The 12,181-nt window shown below is 30.9% G+C and overlaps 1 protein-coding gene across 2 annotated transcripts in view; it reads left to right on the plus strand.

Moving 5' to 3' along the window:
- The window catches only part of LOC139519425 (GON-4-like protein), an 88,925-nt gene that overhangs the window by 55,384 nt on the left and 21,360 nt on the right, over positions 1 to 12,181 (plus strand). For both annotated transcript variants that reach the window (XM_071311517.1, XM_071311518.1), the window contains exons 23-26: positions 3,128 to 3,280; positions 6,581 to 6,762; positions 9,325 to 9,520; positions 10,861 to 11,088. In XM_071311517.1, the coding sequence (XP_071167618.1) occupies positions 3,128 to 3,280; positions 6,581 to 6,762; positions 9,325 to 9,520; positions 10,861 to 11,088 (759 nt within the window). The remainder of the gene's footprint in view (positions 1 to 3,127; positions 3,281 to 6,580; positions 6,763 to 9,324; positions 9,521 to 10,860; positions 11,089 to 12,181) is intronic.

The following is a 12,181-nucleotide window of genomic DNA, read 5'->3' on the forward strand; positions in this document are numbered from 1 at the left end:
CTTTTATATACAAACCCAGGGAATAATTTTAGTGTGACAACTATAATCAGAAGTAGTTCAGAGTTACTTTTATAAGTACAGTCAAAAGTTTAATTTTCTCTGTAAGACAATTCATAGAATTAAAAAGTCAAAGATGTCATAAATAAAATTGATCTGTATTTTCAATACATACAAGTTTCAAAGAGAAAAAAAAAAATAACTACCGGTATAACTGTAGCAGTTTTCTTTTATAACTTTATTCCACTTTCATTACAACTACCCCATATAAAGTAACAATAATCAAAGGATGGTAGAATATAAGCATTAAAATAAATAATATGTATATGCATAGGTAAATACTATTAGTTACATAGTGTGCTAGTGACCTTTACTGACCCCATATATACCGTATTAGGTCACTAGCACACTGTGTAACTAATTTATCTTACGGACTATCTTAACGTGTGAAATTTAGACTAGCGATCTATCAAAATGAGGAAGTCTTCAATACTGTTAGCATTAAGAAACTACTCCCATTGATCCTACAAAAACAGAAGCATCAATAACAACTTGTTAGGTTTAAATGTGTTTTATGAATTTATTTAAATCTTATTCATCATGCAATTTCTTCATCTGTTGAAACCTTTAAGATTTTTTCTCAGTACCATTTTGTTTTTCTAAAATGACATAACACCACTACTAACTGTGTATGAAATAATTCCCGCCTCCCTACTAACCTAATATGAAATATACATGATCTCCAAGTGAATGCTTTTAACCAATCATATTCCTAGAAATGTATAAGAGGAAAGATAATTTTGTATCTCTTGTAATAAGTTGATTCTATTTGATATTGTATATGACATTTTATCTATTTGCTCATTCCAATTTAGATAATTGCAATATAAATCATGAATTTTTTCATTATCTGCAGTCTCTTATCCTTCATCAGAAATATTGATATATAAACTGTTATAAAAGTCATTGATTTGCATTTTTGGCATTTCTTTTCATTCTGTTTTTCCAAATATCAGTTTTTGATCACATAAATATCATCTTAAAGGTTATCATTTAACTTGTGTACATTATTACATTTACTATGGAAAGTAGAATCATCTGCCTATTAATCTATCGATGAATTTTCTTTTTTGAGTGGTAAATCAATCAATCTCCTTATTTTTTTTTTGTATTTTTGCACTTATTTGGACATAGATATAAGAAAATGTGGTATGAGTGTCAATAAGACAATTCTTCATCCAAGTCACAATTTGTAAAAGAAAAACCATTATGGTTAAAGTCTTCAACACAACGCCTAGCTTGGCTCACAATGAAAAGCAAGCTATAAAGGTTCCCCAAAAAAGACAATTGTAAAAAGATTAAAACGGGAAAAGCAACTGTCTAATCTATATAAAAAACGTGAAATGAGAAACACTTATGAACCACATCAACAAACAACAACTATTGAACATCAGGTGTATGTTTGTCTCTTAATTGATTAAGGTTATCCCTATGCTACATTAGACCTCTGTAATTATGAAAACAGTCAAATAACATTAGTATCCTTGTGATGTATAGTTCACAAAAACTGTTGTTCATCTATGTGATAAAAATTGTCTTGAAGTGAATTATTCAAGGATTCTTAAATTACACTTTTTTTGCCCAATTTAAGGGGATTATGCTTTTCAGTCTGCGTTCATAACAGAATTGTTCGTTCGTTCATCTGTCCCTCTGTCTTGCTTCAGGTTAAAGATTTTGATCAAGGTAGTTTTTGACGAAGTTAAAGTCTCATTATAATGAAACCTAGAACAGTAATGTCAAATTCGAGTTTTGACCCCAATTTCACGGTCCACTGAACATAGAAAATGATAGTGCAAGTGGGGCATCCGTGTGCTATGGTCACATTCTTGTTCTTCGTGTAATAATTATTCTGACATTGACAAAGAGTTTGCGTGCAATTAATCTGTTCGGTGCAATTAAGTTACTATGTGTTAACCGATCACTTTTAGTGCTTTCCTTTGTTCCATAGCTGATGAAGATTTCCGTTATCTGTAACTGTCTTGCTGTAGTTTAAACTTATTTATTCGTCTTCATTACAAATACATGTATATCATCATACACGATTATTACAGTTTCGGAAACAAGCTTTCATAGCTTATGATAATCCATTTCCTTGAAAAACCAATTTCAATTAATGATTTCATAATACAGCATGCAATGTTACAATGATATGGAACAAGGATAAATAAGTAACTATATAACATAGAAAGAAGAAAAGGGGGGGGGGCAGGTTGATTTATATATGGAAAATAGTAAGAATATAACTAAAGATTGCTACACAAATGTCCAGATGAAATTCAACTTTGTCAGAAGGGTGAATAACAGTTTAACTTTGTAAATCTGCTGCACTTCAAATCAGAACTTTTGTACTTTTTGAAAAATATCCTTGTTCTGATCTCAAGTTAGAGCTTAAAAATCAAAATAAAAGTACATTTGTGTTCAGTATGAGTGGATAATTAATTGAGATAATAATGTCATTACAAAATCGAGCCCTGTGGGACACCTGCATTTATCTGTCTCCATGTTGAATTGCTTCCATTTGGACTGTAAGGGTAGCTAGACTAATAAAGCTTAATGGATTTTAGATATAATATTAGTTCATCTATCCAGATGGTATCTATGTAAGCTATTGCAGTAATTCATTAAGCAGCTACTATGTGGTCAATTTTTGTTGAATTGCAAGGTCAATTTGAACCATATTTGGCATGGATACTCAATTAGATAAAAATTAGGGCTCCAAGAATCAATTTTTGAATCTGATGAGTTAGTTAAATGAATTTTCCCTTTATTCTTCATATGATCTATGTAAAGATCCTGATTTTGTGTTTTCAGAAATAATGGCAGTGATACCATATAGATTACATTGAATCCTAGGGGCACTCAAATTTTCAGATTTTTCTTCTGAAACTATGTGACCAAACAGAATTACACTTTCTAGTTATATTAAATATAACTAAAGGTCCATGTTAGCTATTCTCTTTACTTAATACATGTATTTTGACAAAGTTAGTAAAAAACTTGGATTTGTGATAGAATAGTCTGACTTGGGCTCACTTTTTATAATACAATATTGATATTATTATATTTTTAGTTGTACCAAGAGCTAAATGTGCTCCTGACAGACTATCCAGACTTAGTTAGTGATTTTGCAGGATTTTTACTCCCAGAACAAGCTGTGGAGTGTGGCTGTTTATTGGCATCGCAAGAATTCAAAAGAGCAAAAACATTTTTACGGAAATTGGAGGTAGATAATGCACAACAAATGATAAAATACTGTAAAACAACTTATTTTTGCTGATTTTTTATTTCACGTTTACCACTTTTTAGTCCACTTTGCGGCTATTTAATTTCGTTATTTTCTAATTAACTTGGTGTAGTTAAATTGAGAAAGATCCAAGTTTTACATATTTGCTATGATTTGAATTTGCGTTATTTTTCTACTAGTGCAAATAAATCACTGGCGAAAATTAGTTGGTTTACAGTACTCACTGTATTATGTTGGAAGCAACTATAGTTCTTTAGCTCATCATTAAAGATGTTACCCAGGCATAGATTACCTTAGCATTATTTGGCACAACTTTTTGGAATTTTGGATCCTAATGCTCTTCAACTTTGTACTTGTTTGGCTTTATAAATATTTTGATATGAGCGTCACTGATGAGTCTTATGTAGACAAAACGTGGGTCTGGCGTAATAAATTATTATCCTGGTACCTTTGATAACTATTTCGAGAACAAATGTGAGAAACTTTAAAAGGATTTATTTGTTTAGGTGTATCGATTTGTATTGTGATTGAAATACTATAATGCATGGAGTATTTTCAAAACAGTTTCTTGACTACTGTAGTGGTATATGGAAATTATTTTATGGGAAAATCTTGAAAATGTTGATATTTCTGGTTTAGGAAAAAAGAGATGAACACGATTATTGAATGCCTTATGGCTTAGACGAAAATTAACATGAGAAATATAAGACAAGGTTACAGTAGTTTCTTAATGGATTCCAACTACTTCTTGTCTTTTATTTACAGAGTTCTTGTCATAAAGATGTGTAAACCATATCTGATTTGTAATTATGGAGAAAAATACTTTTAATGGATTGATAATAAAGTAGACAAAAAGGATATTTCTATGTCATTTGGTCTCTGCTTGAAGGTTATTATTCCCCTACTGACGAAGTCGAAAGGGGACTTTTGGTTTGCACTCCCTCCGTCTGTCCATCTGTCAGTCTTGTAAATCAGTTTTCATCACCTTTTTTATACGACCGCAAATTTTGAAAAAATTTTCGTCGTATATTGCTATCACGTTGGCGTCTGCGTCGTCGTCGTCGTCGTCGTCGTCGTCGTCGTCGTCGTCGTCGTCGTCGTCGTCGTCGTCGTCGTCCGAATACTTTTAGTTTTCGCACTCTAACTTTAGTAAAAGTAAATGGAAATCTATGAAATTTTAACACAAGGTTTATGACCATAAAAGGAAGGTTGGTATTGATTTTGGGAGTTTTGGTCCCAACATTTTAGGAATAAGGGGCCAAAAAGGGCCCAAATAAGCATTTTCTTGGTTTTCGCACCATAACTTTAGTTTAAGTTAATAGAAATCTATGAAATTTTGACACAAGGTTTATGACCACAAAAGAAAGATTGGGATTGATTTTGGGAGTTTTGGTTTCAATAGTTTAGGAATAAGGGGCCAATAAAGGGCCCAAATAAGCATTTTTCTTGGTTTTTGCACAATAACCTTAGGTTAAGTAAATGGAAATCTATGAAATTTAAACACAATGTTTATGACCACAAAAGGAAGGTTGGTATTTATTTTGGGAGTTTAGGACCCAACAGATTAGGAATTAGGGGCCAAAAAGGGACCCAAATAAGCATTTTTCTTGGTTTTCGCACTATAATGTTAGTATAAGTAAATACAAATCTATGAAATTTAAACACAAGGCTTATGACCATAAAAGGAAGGTTGGTATTGATTTTGGGAGTTTTGGTCCCAACAGTTTAGGAAAAAGGGGCCCAAAGGGTCCAAAATTAAACTTTGTTTGATTTCATCAAAATTGAATAATTGGGGTTCTTTGATATGCCGAATCTAACTGTATATGTAGATTCTCAACTTTTGGTCCCGTTTTCAAATTGGTCTACATTAAGGTCCAAAGGGTCCAAAATTAAACTTAGTTTGATTTTGACAAAAAATGAATCGGTTGGGTTCTTTGATATGTTGAATCTAAAAATGTACTTAGATTCTTGATTATTGAAGTTTTTTTGGTCCAGTTTTCAAATTGGTCTACATTAAGGTCCAAAGGGTCCAAAATTAAACTTTGTTTGATTTCATCAAAAATTGAATCCTTGGGGTTCTTTGATATGCCAAATCTAACTGTGTATGTAGATTCTTCATTTTTGGTCCTGTTTTCAAATTTCAAATTCTACATTAAAGTCCAAAGGGTCCAAAATTAAACTAAGTTTGATTTTAACAAAAATTGAATTCTTGGGCCTCTTTGATATGCTGAATCTAAACATGTACTTAGATTTTTGATTATGGGCCCAGTTTTCAAGTTGGTCCAAATCAGGATCTAAAATTATTATATTAAGTATTGTGCAATAGCAAGTCTTTTCAATTGCACAGTATTGTGCAATGGCAAGAAATATCTAATTGCACAATATTGTGAAATAGCAAATTTTTTTTTAATTAGAGTTATCTTTCTTTGTCCAGAATAGTAAGCAAGAAATATCCTATTTGTGCAATAGCAAGAATTTTTTTTAATTGGAGTTATCTTTCTTTGTCCAGAATCAACTTAAATCTTTGTTATATACAATATACAATGTATATACACTTTTTACTATCAACTGATAAATTTAAATAATCTTTACCATTCAGTGATAACAAGCAGTTTTTTTACATCTTAATATTTTATGATGTATTTAAATGAGTAGTTATTGTTGCAAACTCCATTAGAAATTTGAATTGATATCAGTTTTGAAAAAGGGAAACGGGGATGTGAAAAAAAAGGGGGGGGGTTAAATTTTTCTCATTTCAGATTTCATAAATAAAAAGAAAATTTCTTCAAACATTTTTTTGAGAGGATTAATATTCAACAGCATAGTGATTTGCTCAAAGGCAAAAAAAACCTTTTAAGTTCATTAGACCACATTCATTCTGTGTCAGAAACCTATGCTGTGTCAACTATTTAATTTTAGATTTAAAAAGTTTGAAGAAGAAATCTTTAATTGATTTGTAAAATCTTGGCATTTGTTTTGTGTAAAAAAAACCCATGTAATGTCAAAAATTTGATCACAATCCAAATTCAGAGCTGTATCATGCTTGAATGTTTTGTCCATACTTGCCCCAACTGTTCAGGGTTCGACCTCTGCGGTCGTATAAAGCTGCGCCCTGCGGAGCACCTGGTTTCTTCATGCTTGAAGATATTAATTTGAAATTTGTTGTATAGTTTAAAATGACAATTTACAGATCTCAAGTTCGAATTATGTTCCGGTCTGATGATTTTGTGCAGAGTTATAGTCCTTGGACTTGATAGTGCGCTATTGTATATTTTATAGGTGTATTTAGCCAGACACCCCTCTCACTACCAGAAAGTCATGAAGATATTTTCTCGCTGGTCACAAAGTGAGACAAGAAATGTAAAAGAGCTGCGAGAAGCATTAGAACCAATGTTAAAAATGCAACCACACCTACTAGAAGAGCTGTCATTGTTTTTTGGTGATGAAAGACCACCTGATAGGTAAACAGTTGTATATTTATATAGTGAAACCTGTCCATACTGGACCTGGGATAAACACATACCTTTCACAAACTCTCTTAATTTGACTAGCAATGAAAAATTGTCAGTTACAACAAATGTATTTAAAAAAACAACATGAAAATTTAAAAACTTTTTTTCTCTTTGTGAAAGTATAGACCCCTTATGCAAATGATGTAAAAATCATGGTGGCCGATATTAGAAGATAGATCATTTTTTAAATTTTGAAATACCAACAAACTTTTTTTTAATTAATGCAATATCTTGTGTTTGAAGACAAAGTTAGTTCTTGTAGAGTCTATTTTAAGGCATGGTTAGGAAATAACCATATGACACCTTAAGGCTATATATTCATTACCATATAGCAATGTGTGGAATTACTTCAGAACATAATGGAATAAATTTTGTGACATATAAATTACTTTATTCGGACTGAGGACAAACTGTTATTAAGAAAATTAGTTTTAATTAAATCTTCCAAGTTCTTAAACAAGTTAGTAGTTATTTTTTTCTTCAGGTTCATCTATTTTAATTGTCTTACAATATTTTCAATTAGGTCTTCTTCTCAGATACTGTATTTAGTGTATGGTATGAATGTAAGGTCGAGTTGAGATGATCAATGATAATCTGTTTATCGCTATTTTACCTATGACAACTTTGTCAATTTCATGTCAATTTCGTTAGCAACGTCACGTGCCTGCTTAGTTTCCATCTCAAGTGAGTAGAATGATATGAAAAATTGTCACAAAAAAAGATCAAAGGAAAAATGCACAAAATAGCAATAAAATAACTTACCATAGATACCAGGATTAATATTTTGTACACCAGACAGGCTTTCATCTACAAAAGACTCATAAGTGACACTCTGATCAAAAAGTGAAAAAGACCACTCATGGGACTTTTGAAAGTTTGAGAATATTAGTGGTTTAATTTTAACAATGATTGATACAGCAGAATTTAAGTCCCTTATGTCTATTTTTTTTGTTGCAGTCTGTTAAATGGGAGTATATCTTCCAGGAAATTAATGGGAATCATTTAATCAGGAAATGATTTGTTATTTTATTAATGAAATAGATATTAACCAAGATATTTCTATGACTTGATTTTTTAAAACAGTTCTCTAATGGAAAATAATGATTAACAATCCAGTGCTATAGTTTCCTGTGTGTATATAGAATTACTGACTTGATTTTTTGTCTAATTTGGTTTGTCATCTGTCATGCAGTGTTTTGATGTGGAAACAGTTGCTTTGTACCAATGTGAATATGTTTCATTTCCTTTTAATATTATTTTAATTAAAAAGTATGTGTCAGTAGATGGAGTTTAGAATCTATATAGTGTTAATCTATATAGTGTTTGTAGACATCTTGAAGTTTCTATCTGACTTTTATCAGCTTTTATTGGCATGATTTTCATTGCTCATTGATTTGTTCAGTCCTATAATTCTTACTATTTACTCTAATTTCTTAATTCTTGGTTCCGCATTAATTTACTTCAGTTTGATTTTTAACAGTTTCCTTATAGGACCAGGCCAATTTTTTTAAAGTGAAAGTCATAAGGAGATAACTTTGGGTTTTAGTTAAATAACACTTTAAGGAGATAACTGTATTTTAGTTTAATATGACACTATGAGGATAACTTTATATATAGAATAACCATACATTGTCTCGAAATATCAATGTTATTTGTACAAGGCTTAGAAATAGGTAGAAAGCGAGGCTGTGCCGAGCATTTCTACCTGTTTCGAGCCGAGTACAAATAACATTGATATTTCGAGACAATGTAAGGTTATTCTTTATATACTGCAACTCTTATAACTGTTCTAAATGAAGTATTTAGGGTAAAAACCATCATTTTCTTATTTTGAGCAGAAGACGTAAAATTTCTGCGAACCTGTATGTTTTATTGACGTCATAAATAAAACTCTACGGAAACACATTGTCAACGTCATAAACAAGGTGATATACGGTCAGTGACTGTATATCACATATGAATATACGGTCAATGCAATTTGACTGCTCAAATAGCACAGCTGCAGTATATAACTCTGTATATAAGTTATATGACACTATTAGGAGATAACTCTTGTATTTTAGTTATATGGACATTCTGGGGAGATAACTCTGTATTTTAGGTATATGACATCGAGGAGATAATTCTGTTTTTTTTTTTAGTTATATAACATAATGAGGAGATAGCTCTATATTTTAGTTATGACATTATAAGGAGATAACTCTTGTATTTAAGTTATATGACAAGACAATGAGGAGATAACTCTTGTACTGTGGATTCATTATTATTCGTTGGAAGCCAAATTTTTCGTGGTTTTCGTGGGTACAGGTGAACCACGAATTCAAATGTTCAACGAATAACACATATTCTATAGGCTTTGTATACAGAAATTGGCAAAACCACGAAATCAAATATCCACGAAAATGCTGGTTTTGCTCAATTCGCAAAAATTGATACCCACGAAAATATTATATGAATCCACAGTATTTGAGTTATATGGCATACTATGAGGAGATAACTCTTGTATTTTAGTTATATGACAGACTATGAGGAGATAACTCTGGATGACAGTGATGAAGAAGCAGATCCTGATGGGTATGAAGTAATAGAACTTCCTGATGAACAAGACATTAATGGCACAAAGCTCTGTCAATGTAACTGTCATAAAAACACACTAGATCAAAACTATTTGAAGAGAAATCGCCATTGTTATTCTTGTTGTTTAAAGGTACGGTTAACATACAAAACTCATGATGTCACTATATAACATACCAATTACACAACCAAGTGTTAAATTGAATGCATGATTGAGTATGTTTTATTTCAATGATATGCTAAAAAGGAAGTTATGATTCAAAGGATTGATTTTTATTTTAGGCTCTTTCTGGCTTCAGCAGTGTCAATAATCAGATAAAGCTAAAGATTATCTGGTCCCAACCCATTAGTCATGCCAATTTAGAGAACGGGTTCAATAGGGTCATACTGCAATGTACCGCCCTCGCTAAAGATTCAAATTATGATTTATTGGCCATTATCACAGTGAATCATAGCTGAAACCATGACTAGCTAAGAATTAGTTATTTTTCTTGAAAATTTACGTAGTAGCTTTCTTTTCATGACATAGCAATTTCGTAACATTTTTGGGGGTTACGGTTAGAGTTTCATGAAAACAGTTCAACTCCTTTAGTTTTAAGGACCAAAAACATATATATGGTCATTCATCAACTAAAATATATTTTATTTTTCTTAGTCTTATTTCACATTATTTATCAGACTTTATCAGAATTAAAAAACTTAATAATACAGACAAAATATGGCCTTATCTAATTTACTCCTTTTAACATTTGCATTACACTATCAAAATTGCAAAGTAAGCTAAAATTATAACCTTCTTCTTCTTTTGGATGTCCACCCTATTTGCAGGGTCACTGCATTGAAAATATATGCATTTAGTTGAAAAATAAATAATTTACCTTGTTCATATACTGTGAAAAATATTGATTGACTTTAATTTTTTTCAGGTTCATATTGGTTTATGTTTGCTTTTCTCAAACAATAGGTTGTTAGTCATACCCTACAAAATCATTGATGCATTACGTAAACAACGCATGGCTAATCGGTAATCAAACAGTTAACAAAACATCAGGAATAAATACATCTTTATTATTAACAGCTATATAAATTATCATAATCAACATCAACTAAATTCAAACCAAACAAACATTCATGCAGAAAATGAATATAATTCCTGGCTTTGCATTGGTTTTACCGGCGTTCAGTAACTGTCAGCTGCAAAAAATATGTCCAAGTTTTGTCCGACTTATACGAGGGTCAAGACTAAATCCTCAGAATTTGGAGCTAAAAAGGGCATCCGACTTATAGTCGGATCGACTAATAGGCGAGTATCTACGGTAGTTAAAAATGTTTTAAAAATATTAAAACAAATGCAAAAATAGTAAATAAACATGCAAAGAAAATATATATGTCAAACTGTATTTTAAAGAAATTTAGTAATCTTTTATTGATATTAGGAAGTCTAATTCTTGAGAAAGATATTGTATATTTTAGGTAATAGATGGTGAGCTTTATTTTAGAGTAAGCAATAAAGTATTAAAGAAAGTCAATGTGATATATCATAAACCTATAAAAGCTCGATCAAGAGAAGTCCAGCAATCTGAGCCAACAGAGACACTACCCTGGATAGATCCTGACCTAGCTGAACCTACCTCTTTACCTTGGGTTGATGATGATCCTATTGCAGAAAAGGAAAATGTTGATATTTCATTATTACCAAAGGTACATTTCAAATTTTATAGTAGATGGCGTTTATAGTAAATGTGATTTGTTAATAACAGATCACTGAGATGCAGGTTAAAAGAATTTCTGTTAGGCAAAATAAAAATATTTGTGTGGTTCCAATTAATAGCCTACCCTAAAGATTTTTTTGTCATTTTTCTTTATGTACTGTTAAAAGTCAGAATGTTTCTCCAATACACTCAGTGTAAAAAAAAACTTAAAATAAAAAAAATATCCCTACCTACCTACCTTATATTTTTTTAAATTATAACTGGAACCACACATATTTATGACGCGGAATTAGGGTCATAAACATGGAATTAAGCATATGCTATATTATAATTTAGCATATGCTAAAATGATTTTAGCATAAGCTAAATTCATTTTAGCTTAAGCTAAATTCATTTTAGCATAAGCTGAATTCATTTTAGCATAACCTGAATTCATTTTTGCATAAGCTAAAATCATTTTAGCATATGCTTAATTGTTTAGCTTATACATAAATGTTGGCGCGGAATCAAGGTCATAAATATTAAAATTAAAGTTTATTTTAGCATATACTTAATGAATTTAGCGTATGGTAAAATGATTTTAGCTTATGCTAAAATGAATTTAGCTTATGCTAAAATGATTTTAGCTTATGCTAAAATGAACTCAGCTTATGCTTAATGAATTGTTTTATCCAATCAAAATCTCGCTTTCTTAACTACTTTTATACTTTGCTCTTGTATAAATAACCACTTTTCTCAGATAAATAAAAGATTTTCTTAATGTAAAAATGTGGCTCTCTGCCATCCCGCTAAATCCGCCTCTGCTACCAATTAAGCCGATTTGTATAACAATTAAGGTTTCCCATGTTGGAAAATTTATTTCAAATTCTTGACACGTTTTTGTTATTTAAATAAACTTCTTTGTGTAATTGTTTATACATTGTATTCGATCTTTCAACTTAAAAACGATGCTATAGATATCCAATGTGTACATTTGTTGTCGATTGCATGAATGAAAATTTCACTACTGTGTGGGATTAAAAGGTTGAATACAATGTATACATTAAAATAGATGACAAGTTGGGATTGGAACAAATGATGTT

The sequence above is a fragment of the Mytilus edulis genome, chromosome 4 (assembly GCF_963676685.1).
Source record: "Mytilus edulis chromosome 4, xbMytEdul2.2, whole genome shotgun sequence".
Taxonomy (NCBI): Eukaryota; Metazoa; Mollusca; class Bivalvia; order Mytilida; family Mytilidae; genus Mytilus; species Mytilus edulis.